A 22,158-nucleotide genomic window follows, 5' to 3' on the forward strand; every position below is an offset into this window, starting at 1 on the left:
CGTTTGCCGATGGGCCCCGACCCGGTTTTCGATTGAGATGAACTACTCTGTTTCCACATTGATGAGGAAGAACGTCGTGCGGTCGAGGGTTTTCCACTTACAGGTTCGCAGGTCGCGTTGGCTACTGCGCGGGGCCCGGTCCTGCATCAGGTGATCGGTTTTGTTCAACGGGGTTGGCTGGACAGGACCAAGGGCCGGGCATCGGATCCCCTTCGCAACTACCATGCCTTGCGCCTTCGTCTGTCATTATTATTATTTATTTGTATAACTTTTTTTTACCAAACCCCTATTCTGTTTAATAAAGTAATCCTTCAATGTATAAAATGTGTTGCATAATAGGTATTTTTAGCTGCTTTCTTAAATAAGTGCATTTTTGTAATTTCTTTAATCTCTTTTGGTAATTTATTGTACAGTTTTATTCCTTGATAGAAAATGCTGTTTTGAGTTTATTGTTTATTTTTTCTTGGTAAATGTAAGATGAGTTCCATGGTCATGGACAGAGCTGCTTGTGCAGTAATTACCAATGTCATTTTTGATGTGAACAACTGACTGGTAAATGTATTCATATGGAGCAGTTAAAATCACCAGTGTTTTGAACAGATCTTTACAATGAGCTTGACTTCTATTTTTTGTTATTATTCTTATGGCTCTTTTCTGGAGTTTGAAAATTGTGTTCATATTTTGTGCATTTGTTCCCCAAAAGAGAAAGACATAGCTAAGAATTGAATGTACATATGAATAGTATGTAACTAAAAGACACTGCACGTTACACACTGATGATAGGATTCTAAGGGCATAACATGCTGATGACATTTTGTTTGCAAGTACATCTGTGTGTTCACACCACTTCAACTGAGAATCTATATTCATTCCTCGAAATTTTGCATTTGTTACACAGTCTATAAAGGTGCCATCTACATTTAATTTAACATTGTCATTTTTCCTCTTCAAAATGAAGTCATGACATTAGTTTTCTTTATGTTCAATATCACTTTATTGCTTATTGACCAATCATAAACATCCTTGAGAGTTTAATTTGCTTTCTCTGCAAGGAGTTCTGTTGTCTTCTCAGTGACTACAATATTGCTGTCATTAGCAAAGAGAATTTTTTCACCATGAGTAACACTGCTGGGAAAGTCATTGATGTATATCAGGAATAGTATTGGTCCTAATATGCTACCATGTGGAACTTCTATACTATTGTATTTTGGTTTTGATAAGTGATTTAGTAAATGTTTGGATCTATTTGAAGTGTGTGTTATGTCTACTCTTTGTACCCTATCTGCTAGGTATGATCAAAACCAGTCATTAGCTATCCTTCTTATTCCTAATGCTTCTAATTTATTTAATAAGACTCTTGTGGTTCACTGAATCAAAGGCCTTAGAAAGATCCAAAACAGATTCCTGTGACACACTCATCTTTATCAAGAGCATCAAGTTCAACTTTTGTGAATTCTACTATGGCTGACTCCATATTTTTGCCATTTCGGAAACCAAACTGTGATTCTCTTAAAAGATTATATTTATCCTGGTAATTCATTAATCTGTCTTTCATAACTGCTCCTATTATTTTTGAGAATTGTGACAGCATGGTGATGGGCCTGGTAATTTTCTATGTCTTCTGCAGTACCTTTCTTAAGCAAAGGTACAACTCTTGCCTGTTTTAACTGCCCTGGAAATGTCCCTGATGTGAAGGGTTCATTTATTATATTTGTTAAGGGGCCTTGTATAATCTCTATGCATTGATTCAGTACACAAATTAGTACTTCATCTAAGCCTACTGACTTTCTATTTTTTAGTTTTTGAACAGTTTTATTGGCTTCATTCTCTGTGGTTGGAAGTAACATCATTGTATTTAGTGCAACATTATTTACAGGTGTTGTATTTGTTTTTGGGAATTTTTTTGTAATTTCTCTGCAATACTTGAAAAATGCTCATTTACATAGTTTGCTAAGTGTTGTGGATCATTTATTACCTTATCCCCCTCCCTTAGCAGTATGTTATTCTGCATTTGGTGCCTCTTCCCATTTCCTTTTTTATAACATCCCAGACTACTTTGCTTTTATTCTGTGCTTTATATATTACTTTGTCATTAAGTGACTTTTTTGCAGTAATCAGCACATTCCTATAGATCTTTTTGTATTCTAAATATATACAATTACAGTAATTCTCACATTTATCACTGAGAGTAGATTTTCATTAGTCACAATTTTTGTTTTGAACTTTACAGAAACATCCTCAGATTGCTGCCTTTGCCTACCAATGTGTGACTTAAGATGATAACCAAAAATCCTATGTGAAATATAAATGTTGGGAGGAGTCAAGTTATCAGCTTATCATGTAACTGAGGTGCTGAATTGTCAACAGACACAACAGTCTGACTGAAAAATGTTGCTACACTGTCAAATGATGTCCTACTTCAGGGCAAACTAGTACAAAATAAATACACATACATTTTGATGCACCAGCACAGCTGCAGTTCTCTGGCCAATTACAGTGTTCTGGTGAAACATTTTAACTAAGAAGAGGTGGTCTATTGGATGGAGTGAGCAAGGAGTACAAGGAATGGGAAGGGAGCATTAATGGGGAACATGGCTGATCCACAGGAGGCAAAGGTAGCATATGCACAGGACAGGAATGTGGCACAGGCAGGTGGAGTTGTTGTCATATACAGTGCCATAGAGGAGTGGTCAGGAAAGGGGAGAGACAACAGAGGAAAAAGGAGACTGTGGAGAAGGAGGAGTGAGTGTAGATTGAGTGATGTGGGGTGGAGGGAGGGGGGTTGTTAATACAAGTGGAGATGGTTGTGGGACAGGGACTAGAGGAGAAGGATGCCAGAATGGTTGTTGTGTGGAAGGATGTATTTTAATGGCAATTACCATCCATGTAGTGCAGAGAACTGGTGTTGGGTGGAGATTTTGAAGCAACCACTGAAGCTGAACACTTGCTCAGCAGCATGTTCCACTGCTGGATGGTCAATTCTGCTCTTAGCCACAGCTTTGAGCTGGCCATTCATTCCAGTGAGAAATTGTTGTTGGTAATGCTCACATTAGAGGCCCTACAAAAGTTACATCAAATCTGCTAAATGCTATGACTACTTTCACAAGTGGCACAGCCTCTGATGGAATAGGATACACCTGTGATGGTACTGGAATAGGATGCACTGTGTAGGTGTGTAAGACTGGTCTTGCACATACATCTTCCATGGGGTATGACTCAAATGGCAAAGAAGGCAATGAGTTGTATGTTGTATATGGATGTACCAGGATATTTTATAAATAGGATTATTGGCTAAATACCACTTTGGGAGAGCTGTAAAAGATTATGCATGGTATATTTCTCATTTCCAGGCACAATAATAAGTAGCCAAAGCCCTTGCAAAGGGTATAGTTAAGCTGTTCCAGACTGTGGTTATATGGAGGATAAGAGACTCAGTGGGGAGGGGGATTGTTACTTTGCAGCTGGTTCATGGTGATTGTCAGAGAATTAGGGACATGTGTGGATATGACACAGGATAATGGTTTGCAGACTAGATTTGGATGGTAATGCCTACCTGTGGAAGCTTTGGTCGGACCTTCAGCGTACTGGACAAGCCACTGCTTGTCACTGCAAACTAACCATCAACAGCTGGCCAATTTTTAATGTGAAGCAGGTGGTAGATATCAAAGTGCAGTAACTGTTGATGGATAGTGGGCTTGATATGAACAGAAGCTTTTATGAAGCCTTTGGAGAAGCATAGGTCAATGTTAAGGAAGGTGGTGTTGTAGGCCAAGGAGGACCGAGTGAAGCAGATGGGAGAGAAGGTGTTGCGGCTGTAGAGGAATGAGGATATAGTGTCTTGGAAATGGGTGTACATCATTAAAGTAGAACCAAAAAGAAGTCAAACTACACAAGGGATTTGGAATCTTGGAGGGGGGGGGGGGGGGGTTAGGAAGATTTACAATAGCTCACAAACAGGTTGGCATAAGAGTGTGCCATGGGCATTCTCATGAATATGTTGTGAATTTGTCTGTATATACTTCTCTCAAAGAGAAGAAGTTTTACAAAATGATTTAGTTTGCAAGGTGTATAAGAAATGAAGTGACTGACTTGGAATAAGTAGGATGCAGGCAGAGGTGTTCAGTAGTGGGGGATGATGATGCATAGGCAGGGGGCATCACAGTTATGACTAGGGATTTGGATGGTAATGGGATCAAAATGGTTGAAAGATGATGAAGGAAGTGGTTTGTGACTTTGCTATGGAAAGCTATGCCGTTGGCAATGGACTGGAAGTATTGATCAACAAGAGAAGAGGTTCCATAGGAGCACGAGATACATTTAGTGTAGAGATTCTGGGATCATCCTGATGATCTGAGCAGGCATTGGAAATCACGCCAGACTTCCGAGACAACGTAACCATGCAAATGTATAAATGTGTGTGAGTATGTTTATTCTGTATGTAATGTGTGTATGAATGTGTGTGTGTATGCTTGATTTGTGCTTAATGCTGAAGGACATGAGCAAGTGCTTAGCAATGTTTTTCAGTCTTGTTTATGAGCCTATTGATTTATTAATGCCTCTACTACATGGTAAGTTGTTACCTTTACTCCTCCCAGAACCATGGTATAACTTGACTTATTCCACATCTCTGAAGGCTTTCCTTGATGATGGGATTTACAAAACACAATATGTGAGAGATTAAGTGAGTAGCAGCATAGTTAACACTCTTGCATATGGTTTTCAAAAAAATGGTTACAAAACTGCCAAATCCAACATGCTTCAATGCTAAAGGGGCCTATGCACAGATTGCTAGTGAGATGGTATACAACTCTTATTTTAGAAACACATCAGCTCAATTAGAAGAACACTCTAACAACACAAGGTCTCTTGGCCATAAATTTCACGGACCCTGTGTACCTAAGATGCCTTCACACTGTGGCAGGTGATGGCAGCTGGAGACCTATAGGTGTAAATCCTGTCCATGCAGGTGCCCCCTCTCCTCACTAAACACATATTTCATTTGAACATCATGCAGCCCTGAAGTGGTTGCTAATCTTCCCAGCTATGCAGCATATATATATATATATATATATATCTGTGTGTATATATATATATATATCTGTGTGTGTGTGTGTGTGTGTGTAATGAATGAATGACAAATAAGTACACTGCACTATACTAAAGTGTACCCATTATGAGTTGACTGCACAGGCTATTTGACATCTCCATTTTGTGTAAAGGAACTTTAGATGAAGGAGGGGAGAGATCACAATCAAACTAAGTTTCCAGCTATAGAGGGCTACACACACACACACACACACACACACACACACACACACACACACACACACACACAGACATACACATACTCACAATAAAACCTTTTGTACACTCTAATGCCTTTGAGGAAAATATATTGGCATTTAACTTACATTGGTGCTATTTCTGTGCCTTGTTGCATCAGACTTCCAATTGTGAACCATAAACTGTTACTCAGTGTAAATTGGTTCTCCAGTGTTTCTGGTTCTTCAATGCAGGGGTATGGGTTTGTCCATTCATATGGACTGATCCTGAAATAATAGACAAAGTTAAAAAAGGGCAAGGAATTGTAAAGTCAGTTTACTACTTAAAAATGCATTTCATGGATGCAGAATATTAGGCATGATATGAATCTATTTAGGCATGTAGGAAAATGTTTAAACAGTAATTTTAGAAACAATTATTCTACAACTACATTTACATCCCATAAAGCATCTAACAGAAATTGTATTGTGTACGTTGAGAAAAAAATTTGTGCTAACAAGTAAAACTGACAATTACCTTTCCAGTAAGACCCTGCTGCTATTGTAACTCCATATAGCAGTCCATCAGGTAAGATAGTGTAATGTTTAAGATACTGGGCTCATATTCAGGAATATAGTCATATGCTTGTCTAGACATTCTCACGGGCCCTGTGAATGCCACTGTTGATCCTTCAACAGGACTACTGTTGATTCCTATCCTTTTATTTATTTATTATCTTTTTTTGCATATAGCATTTTTATACAATTTGTACAAACAGTAGAAATTTGCAATTCACATGTACAAGAAGCCATGGTCTGTGGTCTGTGATGGTCTGTGATGCATCAGAGCTAGTGTTCTACCTCTAATGGCCTTAAAAGGTTATTAAAGTCTAATTCTTCTCTCTTCCAGTAGCCCAAACAAATTTCTAATATTAAATTTCTAAAAACTCTTAGCCCTTAAACTGAGTTTTATTTTCCCAATTAAAAGTAAATGTAAGGAAATTGGATCAATGGTAATGCACAAGACATCTGATGAATATGGGGATAATAGCTAGCTTATGGGCTCTTACTCTAGCAGCCATAAGGTTTGGTCTAAGAAAGTAATAAGTGAAATATAATGTCACACAAAATTTTATGTGGTTTAAAGGCAAGTATTATGATTTTCACAGCATGATTGTTGTCGATATATTATTTCATATAAATAAGACTACTGACATTTTTTTTATAAAGCATCTCATGCTAATGACTAACACTGCTAAGTTAAACATCATGTTACACAGATAAGAGGAAGTATCTAGATGACATTGTTGCAGACCACTATCCCTCCCTCACGAGAAGAGGTTTCATAAATTTCTGACCTATTAGGCCAAATGTAAGAAAACACATAATTCAGGTAGGTTTCCTGTGTTTATCTGTGTGATGGAAACTCATCAGTCTGTCTTTGCTGTGCAGCAATCAGATAACTTGCTATTGAGATGTTCACAGTGAGCACAAAAGTAAAAAAAAAATGAAGGTCATTTTTCATCATTGAGACTACAATGTCTCTTTTTATACATTGTCTGTATATTCACAATACAATGTATGTCTGGAGGAACACCCACTGTCATTGAGGGTTCAGCTGTGGTAAACATTATGAAATAGTTTCACATTGACAAACATAGTATGTGAATATTCTTCCCCTGAAGAACATGTTATGTCATTGAAGTTCTCTTAGAAGCTTCTTTAAAATGTCATAAAAAAAAGTATATAGTTCTATTAGAAAAAACAAAGTCAGTGCTGTAATTTGCAGACTAAAATTATTTTTGAATATAAAGAAATTCACCATATTGTTCACTATAACTTAGTGCAAACCACATCTTGGTATATTTATTTTATACTGGATGTATTTGGAGTGGCCTGTCTTAGTTGCCTCAACCTGCACAAGTATAAGTAAGATGTTTTAACATACCAGACATAAAAATGTATGACAATTTAAAACTATGTATTTGTCTGCTGTGTAGCCTCATATGAAAGTGGAATGTGGGATGATAAGCAGTACAGAAAAGAGGAGATAATAAGTTTTTTAAATGTGATGTAACAGAAGAATTTTGAAGTGTAGGTGGGTAGATCAAATAATTAATGAGTAGGTATGTACTGAATTGAGGAGAAAAGAGCTTTATGACATAAGCAGCCTTAACCTGCAACATGATGTAGATAAGATATCTGCTATGGTGCAAAAAGAATCAATTGACTTTCAATAATAAAAGCGAGAGATGATTCACATGAGTGCTAAAACAAATCTTTTAAATTCTGGTTACATGGTAAACCACACAAATCTAAAGGTTGTCAAATCTATTATGTATCTAAGGATTACAATTACAAACAACTTCCACTGGAACTATTACATACATTGTGGGGAATGCAAACTAATGAATGTGTTTTACAAGCAGAAAACTTAAAAGCCACTACAGATCTACTAAAAAGACTCCCTACACTACACTAGTCCATTCTCTTGCACAGTAACACTGCACTGTATGTAATCCTTTCCAAATAGGTTTGAGTGAGAACTTTGAAAAAGTTCAAAGAAGGGCAACTTGTATTGTATTGTCATAAAATAGGGGGGAGAGTTTCATGGATATGATTTGTGACTTCGGCTGATAATCATTACAACAAAGATATTTTGTGTTGAAGCAAGTTCTTTTCAGAAAATTTCTAAAACCAACTTTCTACTCCAAACACAAAAATATTTTGTTGATGTCCACGCACAAGAAAGAAATGATAAATATAAGAAAATAAGATGAAGCAGAGCTCAGATTGAATGAGTGAAGTGTTAATTTTGCTGTTAGTGTGCTGTTCGAGAGTGGAATGATAGAGAAATAGTTTGAAGGTGGTTTGATGAGCCCTTTTGCCAAGTACTTGAATGCAGATGTAGATATACATGAAAGAGTTGTTAATTTGAAGGGACACATCCAGAGGCTTCTAATAAAAGTTCATTTTGTAGTGGAGGGCTGAATGAGGAATGATGAAAGGGGTTAGAGAAGGTGACCAAGTCAATGACTATATTCAGCACGTTCAAGTGGATGTAAGTTCTCACAGTTACACAGAGATAGGACCATACTGAGGACATAGTGAGAGAGGCCCACTGTAAAGGGTGCAGGCAAAGAGGGAGCACAAAACTGACATGAAAAAAAGTTCAAGAAAGAAAGATGTGAGTGCTCAGCTATGATCTACTCTCTTCTGCAAGAAGGAAGTCAGTACCAAGACTAAGTTATCTGTGCACTGTTCAATCTTTCGACCAACTTTGTTGTATGGGAGTGAAAGCTGGGTGGATTCAGGTTACCTTATCAATAAGGTTGAGGTTACGGATATGAAAGTAGCTAGGATGATTGCAGGTACTAGTAGATGGGAACAATGGCAGGAGGGTGTCCACAATGAGGAAATCAAAGAAAAACTGGGAATGAACTCTATAGATGTAGCAGTCAGGGCGAACAGGCTTAGATAGTGGGGTCATATTACACGCATGGGAGAAGCAAGGTTACCCAAGAGACTCATGGGTTCAGCAGTAGAGGTTAAGAGGAGTCAGGGTAGACCAAGGAGAAGGTACCTGGATTTGGTTAAGAATGATTTTGAAGTAATAGGCTTAACATCAGAAGAGGCACCAATGTTAGCACTGAATAGGGGATCATGGAGGAATTTTATAAGGGGGCTATGCTCCAGACTGAATGCTAAAAGGCATAATCAGTCTTAAATGATGATGATGATGATGATGATGATGAAGAAAGATGGTTCAAGAATTACTCAGGAGAGGTATGTTAATTCACTTGTCTCTCCTATCTTCTGCCTACGAGATGAAGCCTTACCCTTGGCCTATAACTCTAAATGCACAGTACCATCTCTACTGTGTCATTTTGTCCTAGTAGAATCATGAAAAAATGACTATTACTGAACAGACATCTATTGTTAATATGGTTAAAAAGACAACAGTGCACTCAGTTCATACAACTGCCACCTACACAGCTCACTTGCTTCTGACAATGCAGTTATTGCAGCTACTTCACCACAATATTTTAGGTTTTCAAAGGTTGGTGAGAAGATGCTGATGCATATATGCTCTTTGTGCAAAGGCTTCCAGTATTTCCAAATTTCTGCCAACTGATGACTGGAGTGAGACATGACAGTGGAGGAATCAAATGCAAGGAGAGGGTTTATTTAGTTTACTAGCCTCCTGAGCTAGTAACTTTGTCATGAAATTTGAGGTTGTACTGAAACAAATGTTCAAATAACTCAGGGGAATGCAGCTGGGTAATGTCCTCACAACCATTGGTATTTCGACAAGCAAACTCCCCACCATTTTTGAGGCACAAATGAAATGAGAGATTCCTGTGCGTGGTAACTGATGCCAGGGATATTTTTCAACAATGCTTAATTTTCATTAAACATATTTAAAAAATTATAAAATTTGATAACTCTGTAAAAAAAAGTAAGGAAAATTTGTTTTATGGTGAGTGGGGTGGGGGGGGGGGGAGGGGGAGGGGGAGGGGGAGGGGGGAGGGGGAGGGGGTTCCAGAGGAGGGCACAGCTTTCACAATCTATCAATGATGCAGGATCACCCTAGTACAGCCCTCAACAGAATGAAGATAGACTGCCACAGAGAGCTGCATCAAATTAGTCTTCAGACTGAAGACTACAACAACAACAGAACTGTGTGCTAGACAATTACACAAACTAAGATTTCTGTTTTTTGTGGGTGGTGCCCCACCAAAGAGTAAAAATGCATTATGTCAACAACATTCCAGAAGGTATGGGTGAATCAAACTCTCTGCTGTGTGCTTTCTACAAGTGCTAATCCCACAGAATTTGGAAGGAATAGTGAAACTATGAATCCATCACTAAGATATGTTTGGATGTGGAATGCACAAGTAAAGTAGAGACTTGTTTAAAATCCTGGTCAGGCACACAATTTGAACAAGCTACAAATGTTCATCACTGCACATACTTCACTAGAGAGTAAAATTGTGTTCCCTCAGCGCCATCTGTGAAGCTGTCATTTAAACAATTTTTTTTCTTTTGTACATTCTCTCATTGGAACCACACTATTCATGAAATGCAAGGGGCTTGGTTAAATTCCTTGTATTGTACACAGTTTTTACTTGTCATAAATGTCCATTACAATGCATATTCTTCTAAAAAATAAAAATCTGAAACATAACTACAGATGAATTTCTTGCCAGGAAAATACCTGAAGAGCTGTTATTGTGTACTGGTAACATCAAGAAAGGTCATCACTCTTAAAGGCCTAAGAAATTAAAACATAGGCATTGTAGAGATGTAACATATACTCCATGAGCTAATTGTCAGACATACTTGTCAAGTACCATATTCGAAAAAAATTATGTTGCAGCACAAGTACAGAGTTGAGTAAGGGGGAAAATCTGTCAATAGGTGATAAGACTCAGTTTTAATCATCATGCAGTCAAGCATAAGCTACTATCAAAAGAACAAATGTACTGCTTTTTTTAATTAGTAATTCTATTTGTGATCTGTAGAACAGTGAAAGAGAGTTCTATTGAGAACTGATATACAATATACAGCATGATGTGGCACTCATATGGGCAATTGTGAACCTTGTAAATGCCTTGCAAATTTGATGCTTACCTAGGCCATTTTTCCAGGTTAGAGCTGTGATTACAAGTTTTTGTTGATGTCAATATGAACACAATAGCTTATGAAAACATTTTAGGCAATAGTATGCACCCACGCTAAGACAATAATTTGCTAGTAATGTATTTCCCATTAGCTTTCATTTCAGGGTCTTTGGCCAACATTTGTTTAATAATTTTTCTGATCTCTTGCTAGGAAGAGTGGCTGGAATTGTCAAAGGTCCACCATCCATTGATGATGGCAGCTGAAGATCTCAAATGAAGAGCCAACATGCAATACATCAAGAAATGACCATGAAAGCCTCAACAACTTTATAGTTTGCTATTGGTTCAGTTCTTTATCAGCATTATAATGATTATATGAACAGACATAGGGCAATTGCATCATTGTTGAATAAAACTTTGGAGGATTTACTAGGCAGAGCAGCCCAAAGCCTTAGTCTGAATACCATAATAACTATTTTTTGTAACTGGGATTTAAAATGGTTTTACTCAGTGGAGGAATTCCAATATCATTGGCATGAAGTGGAATGTCAGCTTTATGACTGATCTGTTTCCCCAAACATTCAAAAACATCTATTCACTCTGCTTCATAAAAAAACTGATTTGAGTATAATCTGTATCATATTACAACTCAGTAGTAAGCCTTCTGCAAATATTTATAATTCTAGCAGATGACAAATCAGTTAATTGTAAATAACAGTAGTACTGTTACAATGAATTTTAATACCCAGCAAAATAAGAATCTACACAAACACAGAGTTTTCCTTAAGGATGGGTGAGTACAAAGTAGCCCTGTAACAAAATTCTTTGTTATTTTGCTGCAAGACAATGTGAAACAGATTGAACATACTGAGTGTGTTTGTTAATGGTATGGTAAGTAAAGGGTGTTATGTTCAAAGACCCTTGAAATTATGCACCAACATGGAAACTGTTGATAATGCTTACTATGCTTATATTAAGTCGCATCTATACTATGGAGTCCAATTCTGAGAAAACTCACCAGCAGCACTCTATATAGTTAAAATTAAAAAGAAGACACTTATGACAATAAATAAAAGGAAGTAAAATATCATGCACACATATCTTTACAGCACTTAACATACTTTCACTCTGTTGCATTTATATAAGAAAAACCATTTTATTTTTTCAAATAAATGCAATAGTTAATGACAAATTTTTTCAGAGGAACTATGATGTTCTTGACCATAACACCAGACCGTGCAGAATTTTCTTACTAGCTGTACAAATAACAGAATGTGTCAGAATGGTCCATTAAGTATAGTACTGAAACTTGTTAATAAAATGCCTGTGAAATATAAAAGCAGTAAAGTCATTTAAAAAATCCTTACAGCGGTCATATTTACAGTGTCACTATTTCTACTCTGTGAGTGTATTCATGGGTATATAAATTACAATACACAATATCACACATTTGTTTGCTCTATATTTGCTATATCTAAGTTTCTCTCATACGTTGAATTCTTGTAGTCTATTTTATAGAATATTCAATTTGTGCATAAGAAAACTAATACACACAACTTGTTCAATACTTGTAGCACAGCATGCTATCATTGATAAGACAGCCAATAAATAAATAAAGATCTGAAGAAAAATGAAAACTTAAATGCTATTAGTTACATGGTTCACATCACTGACAAGAAGTAGGAAGTGTGAGCACAGACTTTCAATCATGTACCATATCTCTGGAACACCTACATACTTATTTTAAAATGCAATGATATTGGAATTCCTCCATAGAGTAAAACAATTTTAAATCCAAGTTACAAAAAATAAAGCTTAACACAGCCAAAGTAAAATATTTTGAAATTTATGACATGATGTAATATGATTTATTTTTTAGTGTTCAGTGTGTATAGATCACCTAACAGGAAGATTTGCACCTCTCTCAAAAAGAATTAAAATTCACAACAGAAAACTGTGATAGCAAACTGATTTGAGTTATATGTGGTGACTTCAATATTAATTGTATAAGTGATTATGCAAGGAAGAGGATACTGATAGACCTCCTTACTTCATATAATCTTATGCAAACCGTATTCTTTCCAACGAGAGTGCAAGGGAACAGTAGAACAAACATAGACAACATTTTTGTTCATTCCTCATTACTAGAAGGGCATTCTGTTAGCAAAAAGGTGAATGGTCTTTCAGATCATGATGCACAAATTTTAACTCTAAAAGATTTTTGTGCTGCAACACGTGTTAAATATAGTTATCAACTGTTTAGGAAAGCTGATCCAGTTGCTGTAGAGACCTTTGCAAACCTTATCAAGGAACAAGAGTGGCAAGATGTTTATAGCGCTGATACAGTAGATGATAAATATAATGCTTTTCTCAAGACTTTTCTTGTGCTCTTTGAAAGCTGCTTTCTGTTAGAACTTTCAAAACAGGGTACTAGCACAAACAGGCAGCCTGTGTGGCTGACTAGAGGGATAAGAATATCTTGTAGAACAAAGTGGCAATTATATCAAAACGTTAGAAACAGTCAAAATCTAAATGCAGCAGCCCATTACAAACAGTATTGTAAGGTGCTTAAAAATGTTATTAGGAAGGCAAAAAGTATGTGGTATGCAGATAGAATATCTAAGTCTCAGGATAAAATTAAAAACCATATGGTCAGTCGTACAGGAAGTGGCTGGTCTGCAGAGACAGGTTGAGGATATAGAATCAGTGCGTAGTGGGAATGCCCGTGTTACTGATAAGTTGCATATATGTACAGTATTTAATAATCACTTTCTGAATATAGCAGGTGAACTAAATAGAAACCTAGTCCCAACAGGGAATCATATAGCGCTCTTAGAAAAAAGTGTTCCGAGACTGTTACCTGAAATGCTCCTCCATGATACTGATAAGAGGGAGATTGAGTTAATAATTAAATCACTAAAGACCAAGAACTCTCATGGATATGATGGGATATCTAGCAGAATACTGAAGTATTGTTCTATGTATGTTAGCCCAGTACTTAGCCATATCTGTAATTTTTCCTTTAGGAGTGGTCGGTTTCCTGACCGATTAAAGTGCTCGGTAGTGAAGCCACTTTATAAAAAGGGAGACATTGATAATGTTGACAATTTTAGACCTATTTCTATGCCATCGGTGTTTGCTAAAGTTATCGAGAAGGTTGTATATACAAGGTTACTGGAGCATTTAAATTCACATAATTTGCTGTCAAATGTTCAGTTTGGTTTTAGAAATGGTTTAACAACTGAAAATGCTATATTCTCTTTTCTCTGTGAGGTTTTGGACAGATTAAATGAAAGGTTGCGAACGCTAGGTGTTTTCTTTGATTTAATGATTGCTTTTGACTGTGTTGACCACAAAATATTACTGCAGAAGTTGGACCATTATGGAGTAAGGGGAGTAGCTTACAATTGGTTCGCCTCTTACTTTAAGAGCAGAAAGCAGAAGGTAATTTTCCACAATATTGAGAGTGGTAGCAATGTTCAGTCTCAATGGGGCACTGTTAAGTGGGGCGTTCCCCAAAGGTCGGTTCTGGGGCCACTACTGTTTCTTATTTATATAAATGATATGCCTTCTAGTATTACAGGTGATTCAAAAATATTTCTCTCTGCTGATGACACCAGCTTGGTAGTGAAGGATCTTGTGTGTAATATTGAAACAGTATCAAATAATGTAGTTCATGAAATAAGTTCGTGGCTTGTGGAAAATAATTTGATGCTAAATCACAGTAAGACTCAGTTTTTACAGTTTTTAACTCACAATTCAACAAGAACCAATATTTTGATCAGACAGAATGGGCATATTATAAGCGAGACAGAACAGTTCAAGTTCCTAGGCGTTTGGATAGATAGTAAGCTGTTGTGGAAAGCCCATGTCCAGGATCTTGTTCAGAAAATAAATGCTGCTTTATTTACCATTAGAACTGTATCTGAAATAAGTGACACTTCAACACGAAAAGTAGTCTACTTCACATATTTTCATACGCTTATGTCGTATAATATTACTTTTAGGGGTAATTCTTCTGATTCAAAAAGGGTATTTTTGGGTAAAAAATGGGCTGTTATAGCTATATGTGGTGTAAGTTCGAGAACCTCTTGTCGACCCCTATTCAATAGTCTGGGAATTCTGACATTGCCCTCACTGTATATATTTTCTTTAATGTCATTTGTTGTTAGCAATATTAGCCTATTCCCAAGAGTTAGCAGCTTTCACTCAGTTAATACTAGGCAGAAATCCAATCTGCATGTGGAATGCACTTCCTTGACTCTTGTGCAGAAAGGAGTGCAGTATTCTGCTGCATCCATTTTCAATAAGCTACCACAAGAACTCAAAAATCTTAGCAATAGCCCAAACTCTTTTAAGTCCAAACTGAAGAGTTTCCTCATGGCTCACTCCTTCTATTCTGTCGAGGAGCTCCTGGAAGAGCTAAAAAATTAAGCAAATTCCAGTGTTACGTTGTTGATTTTCTTTATTTAAACTTACGACTTGTCACCTGAATATGTTTTTTTATATTTCATTTTATCTGTTTCTAATATTGTGCTATAATTTCATGTATTGACTCATTCCATGACCATGGAGACTTCTCGTTAATTTGGTCCCAATTTTGCAGAATAAAATGTAAGTAACAATATCTATACCTACAAGAGTGTCCACTTATAATTAGTCATTGACAACATTATTACCAATTTCGATAGAAAAGTCTTATAGGAAACATATAGGAATGTTAGTGTAATAATTTGCTTGGGTACAAACTGTACATTAACAATATCCCCTATAAATTAAGCTCAGAAATATGACAATAGAAACCCTGATGGACTGTACATAATTTAAGGAGTAACAGGATGAACTCACCAAATAGCTGAGACAGTGAGCTGTTAAACGTCACATAAACAGGATGTGGTTGTGTCAGATGAATTGGAAAAGGCAGAAAAAGAGGTATGGTGTGGAATGGAGTGTTGGAAAAGGATGGCTGATATTTGGGAGAGAGAGGCAACACATGCACAGAATACAAATACAGTACCAGTGAGTTGGTTCTGGCAAGTTGTATGTGGTGCATGATGAGGTGGAGCAGTTGTCTGAGAAAAGGAGATAAAACAGAAGATAGAGAGACTGCAGGGAAGAGGGTGTGAGTACAGGGTGAGTGTGTTGTGACTCGCCGATCATTCAAAGAGCCGCCGCGCAATTACGCGCGTCCTCTACATGTGGCGCTGTTTGCCAGCCATGCAGCAGCTGCGCCACCTAAGCGGCCAGCTGAGCAGCGGCCGCTAGACTGGGAATTAGTGCTCATTCGAATGCTAACATGTACACATGTCTTGCTTGTCGACTTACTCTGTGATTTATCTGTGTTGTGTCATTCTGAAATATATGTGTTAAACTTGACGTTATAACAATTGGCGACGAGGTAGTGGATTTTTCCTTTTCACTGTTGACCCACAGGGTTCCATGGCTACTGTTGAGCAACTATTGCAAAATCTCCTTGAACAGTAAATGCTTCTAACAGCGGCGATTCGCGATTTCGTCGTCAATGCGGGGCATTTCTTGTCGTTGTCTGTACCTCCTTTTCCTCCTTACAATGAGATGGCGGAAGACTGGTCTGATTATGAAAAACGTCTTTGACATTACTTCTTGGCATTTCATGTCACGGATAAACAACCATATAAGTCTCTGTTCCTTTCCTGGATTTCACCTCAAATGTATCGGTTGTTGTCGCAATTGGCTCCTTTGAAGGATCCTGCGTCTTTGTCCTTTGCTGAAATGTGCTCACTTCTGTCTGTCTATTTTCAAAATCAAACACATGTGGTAGTCTCTCGTGTTGCCTTTTATCATTGTCAAAAACAGCCACATCAATCCTATCGCGTTTGGGCTGCTGAACTTCACGGCCTCAGTCGAAAGTGTCAATTTGTTACTGACGTTCACAAAGAATCCTATGCTGATTCCATGGTATGGGATGCTATTATCCGGTCGTCACCCGACAAAGAAGTTTGGTGACGTGCCCCTCAGTTGGCGAATCCGACTCTAGATGAAGTTCTCTCCATTGCGCAGTCTTTTGAAATTTCTCGCGCTGCTGGGGCGCAAATAGAGGCGTGGGGCGATGTCGGGGAAATACAACTTCTGTGCACTGTTGACGGCGCATGCGTCGCGTCCCCACCAGCCGACGTGGCCGCAGTGCGCTCTCACGTGCAGTCTCGGCCTAGCCGTAAACAACCCGCTAAGAAACTGCAGCAAAACCCCTGGCAACTTCCTTTATGTCCGCGGCGTTTTACGAAACATTCACGCGAGGATTGTCCCCAACGTTGGGCTGTGTGTCACAATTGCAAAAAGAAAGGTCATGTGTCTTCCGTTTGTAAATCTGACCGCATACATGATGTTCATGAACATGACGCTGATTCTGATTCTGTGTTGTCTGTCAATTGCACTTCTTCCCTTTCAGGGAAGTTATTCCTCACTGTCCAAATCCTTGGTCGAGATGTTCGCATGCAAGTGGATACCGGTTCTGCTGCCACTATAATTAATTCTCAGACGTATCTTCAGTTGGGTTCTCCACTCCTGTCACCTGTCACTCGGCAATTACGGATGTACAAAAAAAAAGAGGATTTCTCTCTTGGGACAGTTTAATGCTGAGGTATCTTACAAATACGTCATTCACACTGTTCCCATATTTGTGGTCGACCAGAGCAACGCAGAAAATCTTTTTGGTTTCGATGCCTTTTGCGTTTTTGGGTTCTCCACAGATGACTCTGTCAATATTGTCTCTGATGCTATTCCTTATACTCAACTGGATTCCTTGTCGATGATATTTTTGTCCCTTTTTTCTCCTGGGTTAGGCCATGCAAACAACTTTGAAGCTCATATCACGCTCAAACCCACTGCTCGGCCTAAGTTTTTTTGGGGTCGACCCATTCCCGTGGCCCTTCGTGATCAGGTAAAATGGGAGTTGGATCATCTCACTACTTCAGGGGTCTTGCTTCCTGTCACTTCCAGTGAGTGGTCCTCTCCTGTCGTTGTCATTGCTAAGCCAAATGGTGATATTCGTCTCTGTGGCAATTTCAAAGCTACTGTAAATGCTCAGTGCCTCATTGACACTTACCCTATGCCCCGTCCTGAAGAACTGTTCACTAAACTTGCTGGAGGCCAGTATTTTTCTAAAATTGACCTGTCCGAAGCTTATCATCAACTTCCTCTCGACGCTGCTTCCCGGCAGTTTCTGGTCCTTAACACGCCTTTCGCCCTCTATCAATATCAACACTTGCCATTCGGGGTTGCTAGCGCCCCTGCTCTCTTTCAGCAATTCTTGGAACAATTATTGCTCCCTGTCCCTGGGTGTATCAATTACATGGACGACATTGTTGTCACTGGCTCCACCACTGAAGAACATCTTCAGAATCTCCGCACACTTTTTCATATCTTACAGACTGCCGGTCTTAAGTGTAATCTTCAGGAATCACAATTTTTTCAGGCATCTATCACGTACTTGGGGTTTCAACTCTCTCGGGATGGTATTCATCTGCTTCAGCAAACTGTCGCTGTGATCAATGCCCTTCCTCGCCCTACATCTGTTAAGGAACTGCAGGCCTTCTTGGGGAAAATAGCATACTATCACAAGTTTTTACCATCTGCGGCTTCAGTGGCTCAGCCGTTGCATCGCCTGTTGCGTAAAAACGTGCCTTTTCATGCCTTTTCGCTGGTCCGCGTCATGCGAAGCGGCTTTCCAGAAATTGAAGACAACATGCCCCGTGCCTGGCTACTTATCGACCTGGCCATTATCTTGTTCTTGCCACAGACGCCTCTCAATACGGGGTCGGTGCAGTCCTTGCGCACCGTTTTTCTGACGGTTCGGAACAACCCATTGCTTATGCCTCCAAAACGCTCATGGATGCCCAACAAAAGTATTCTCAAATTGAGAAAGAAGCTTTGGCCATTATTTATGCTCTTCATAAGTTTGGTGTTTTTCTCTATGGCTCAAAATTTCATCTTGTTACGGATCACAAACCACTTGTTTCCTTGTTTCATCCATCAACGTCACTTCCCAACAAGGCTGCACACCGCCTCCAGCGTTGGGCTCTTTACTTGTCTCGTTTCAATTATGAGATTCATTTCCACCCAATGGCTCAAGATGCAAATGCTGATGCTCTGTCTCACCTTCCAATGGGTCCTGATCAGGCATTTGATAGGGACGAACTTTTTTGTTTCCACCTGGATGTTGGAGAGCACGGGGTTGTGGACAGGTTTTCCATCACTGGGGACAGGCTGGTGGCTGCTACAGGTTCTGACCCTACCCTCTCCCGGGTTTTATGCTGTATTTAAAAGGGTTGGCGAGATCGCCTGTCCGCTAAGACTTCTGATCCGTTGCGGAACTACTATGCTTTGCGCTACCGCCTCACGGCTAGGGATGGTGTTATCCTCCTCTCCACTGACAATGCTTCGCCACGTGTTGTGGTACCTGCGTCTTTGCGTGCTTCAGTCTTGCGCCTCCTTCACCAAGGGCACTGGGGTGTGTCTCGCACAAAATCTCTGGTGCGCCATCATGTGTACTGGCCTGGCATCGACTCTGAAATAGCACACATGGTCGCTGCCTGCGGCCCTTGTGCATCACAGGCCACTGCCCCGAAGTCATCTTTGTCACCGTGGCCTTTGCCTGAGAAGCCCTGGGAGCGCATTCATGCTGACTTTGCGGGACCCTTTTTAGGTACTTATTGGCTCCTCGTAATTGACACCTACTCTAACTTTCCTTCCATTGTCTATTGCACGTCGCCTACCACTGCGGCAACCACCAGTGCTCTCGCCCGCATTTTTTCTTTGGAAGGCCTCCCCTCTACTCTTGTTACTGATAATGGTCCACAATTTGCCTCTTCTGAATTTGCGGTTTTTTGTGCTCATCACGGCGTTATGCATGTCACGACCCCGTCGTTCCATCCACAATCCAACGGTGAGGCTGAACGACTGGTCTGCACATTTAAGGCTCAGATGCAGAAACTTCTGACTTCTTCTGCTGCTGATGATGCACTTCTCCAGTTTCTGGCGTCTTACCGTTTCACCCCCATGGGCGACCACAGCCCGGCTGAGCTCTTACATGGCCGACAGCCCCGCACGCTACTTCATCTTCTGTGGCCTTCCACCTCACGGCCGCGAGTGCCTTCACTTGGCTGGTTCACCGCTGACGACCTCATCTGGGTACAGGGATATGGCAGGCGGCCAAACTGGAGCCCGGGCTGCATCTTAAGACACCGTGGCAGACACCTGTATGAAATCCAGACGGACACGGGTGTTGCAGTGCGTCATTCGGACCAGCCTCAGCCTCGTGTGCTAGCAACACCTGTTCCGAATGCCGCTACTCCACCTTTGGCTCTACCTGACACTCGGGATCTTGGCATCTCTCAATACTCACAACGCAGCCCTCTCACCATCATCGCGATGCCAGCACAAGAACAGACGCCACCAGGAGACGTGCCCATGCAGGAACTGGATGACCATCCTCTGTCAGATCAAATCTACTCACCTCCTCCTCCAACGGATGCTGACACATCGCCCATGTCTCCTGTCATATCAACTGGACTTGCCGCAATGGGCAGATTGGTGCATGGGGCCCCAGCAGATTCGACCCCTACGTCTCCTGTCATCTCGACCCGTTATCATCGGGGCCACTTCCGTCCGTACGGGAAGCCTCCTCCTCGAGACTTATCGGCAAGTCAAACAACGCCTATGGACGTTAGCCATCTCCAGGACACCTCCATCAAGACCAGTGCTACAATTTCAAAGGGGGGAAAAGTGTTGTGACTCGCCGATCATTCAAAGAGCCACAGCGCAATTACGCGCGTCCTCTACGTGTGGCGCTGTCTGCCAGCCATGCAGCAGCTGCACCACCTAAGCAGCCAGCCGAGCAGCGGCCGCTAGACTGGGACTCAGTGCTCATTCGAATGCTAACGTGTACACATGTCTTGCTTGTCAACTTACTCTGTGACTTATATGTGTTGTGCCATTCTGAAATATATGTGTTAAACTTGATGTTATAACAGAATGAAGTTAAGATTCATGGAACAGGGATGGAGATGGGTGTGATGCAGGGTTTAGTGCTGGCTGATGCCAGATTGAAGGATGCCTTGCTAGAACAAATTTCTACTGACACCCGTCCCTTACCCACCTCTACCCCTGCTCCGCGACTGTAAATTCATATATCCTGTTCCCACACCCTCTTCTCCTCCTATTCACAGACCATGAAGTTTTTCAAATTTCCATTGTGTTTTCTCTATAAACCAGATAATAGAAAAGTGCAAAAAAAGTAATCTTCCAAAATAACTTTTGTGGTTTATGAAAAGAACTTCAACTACATGGTGAGATGTAAGTTGTGTGAAATTTTAGGAGAGTTTCGCATTTTTTAGCGTTTATTAAGGTCAGTTCAGATTGCTTATACAGATGAGAAGATAAAGATATGCGTTGGCCCAATCACTGTTACAGGAATGAGAAGAATCATACAAGGAATTAGACTAGGGTGTCTTTTATTGCCACATTATACAACATATATATAAATGCCACTGTCAATAAAAGGCAAAAGAATGTGGAATATTCCTGCCCACTGAGATGTGAAGTAATTAGTTCATTTCTTTTTGCAGATGGCCATGTTATGCTGGCAGATATGGAATACAGGTACAACACACTGTACTGTCCTTACATGTAGTAGCAAAGCAATATAAGTTAACCATATCCACAAAGAAAAACAAAGATTTGACATTTTGTAGAAAGTAACACCTTAAAACTAAAATCATAATGAAGAACAGAAGAGTGGAACAAATCCATATATTCAATTACCTGGACTGTGATACCTCTTTTGTTTATGACACTGATCTTGAAAATTAAACTTCCAAGATACTTACACATGTTGGTACTTTTTGGTTAAAGGAGACCATTCGCCGAAAAGCAGAAGAATTGAGTTGTCGTTAGGTGCACACTTATCAACAACTCACTGCTTCTGATTTGTGGTGGGTGGTCTCCTCCAGGCTTCAGGCAATAAGTATTTACATTCTACAAGAACTTTTTTACAACATTTACAAATGTTATTTATGATTAAGAGACTACTCCTGCATAAAACCAGGAAAGAAACAGTAGTTAAAATTGATAATACTATGGATGTTCTTTTATACCTCTATGGATCCAAAGTAAGGATATTAACAAACAAACAGCTAAAGAGAAGTGAAGTGGCAGAAATGATACCTGTAGCAGGATACATATTAGAAGATCATAAGAGGAACAGTAAATTAAGAAAAGAGTGCTGTATTCTATGT

General features: G+C 39.6%; 1 protein-coding gene across 1 annotated transcript in view; it reads right to left on the reverse strand.

The window, feature by feature from the left end:
- LOC124721723 (glutamate receptor ionotropic, kainate 2-like) overlaps positions 1–22,158 on the reverse strand; it is a 541,952-nt gene that overhangs the window by 90,465 nt on the left and 429,329 nt on the right. The window contains exon 13 of the mRNA XM_047246817.1: positions 5,412–5,549. Coding sequence (XP_047102773.1) covers positions 5,412–5,549 — 138 coding nt within the window. The remainder of the gene's footprint in view (positions 1–5,411; positions 5,550–22,158) is intronic.

This window comes from Schistocerca piceifrons, chromosome X, assembly GCF_021461385.2.
Source record: "Schistocerca piceifrons isolate TAMUIC-IGC-003096 chromosome X, iqSchPice1.1, whole genome shotgun sequence".
NCBI classification, from domain to species: domain Eukaryota; kingdom Metazoa; phylum Arthropoda; class Insecta; order Orthoptera; family Acrididae; genus Schistocerca; species Schistocerca piceifrons.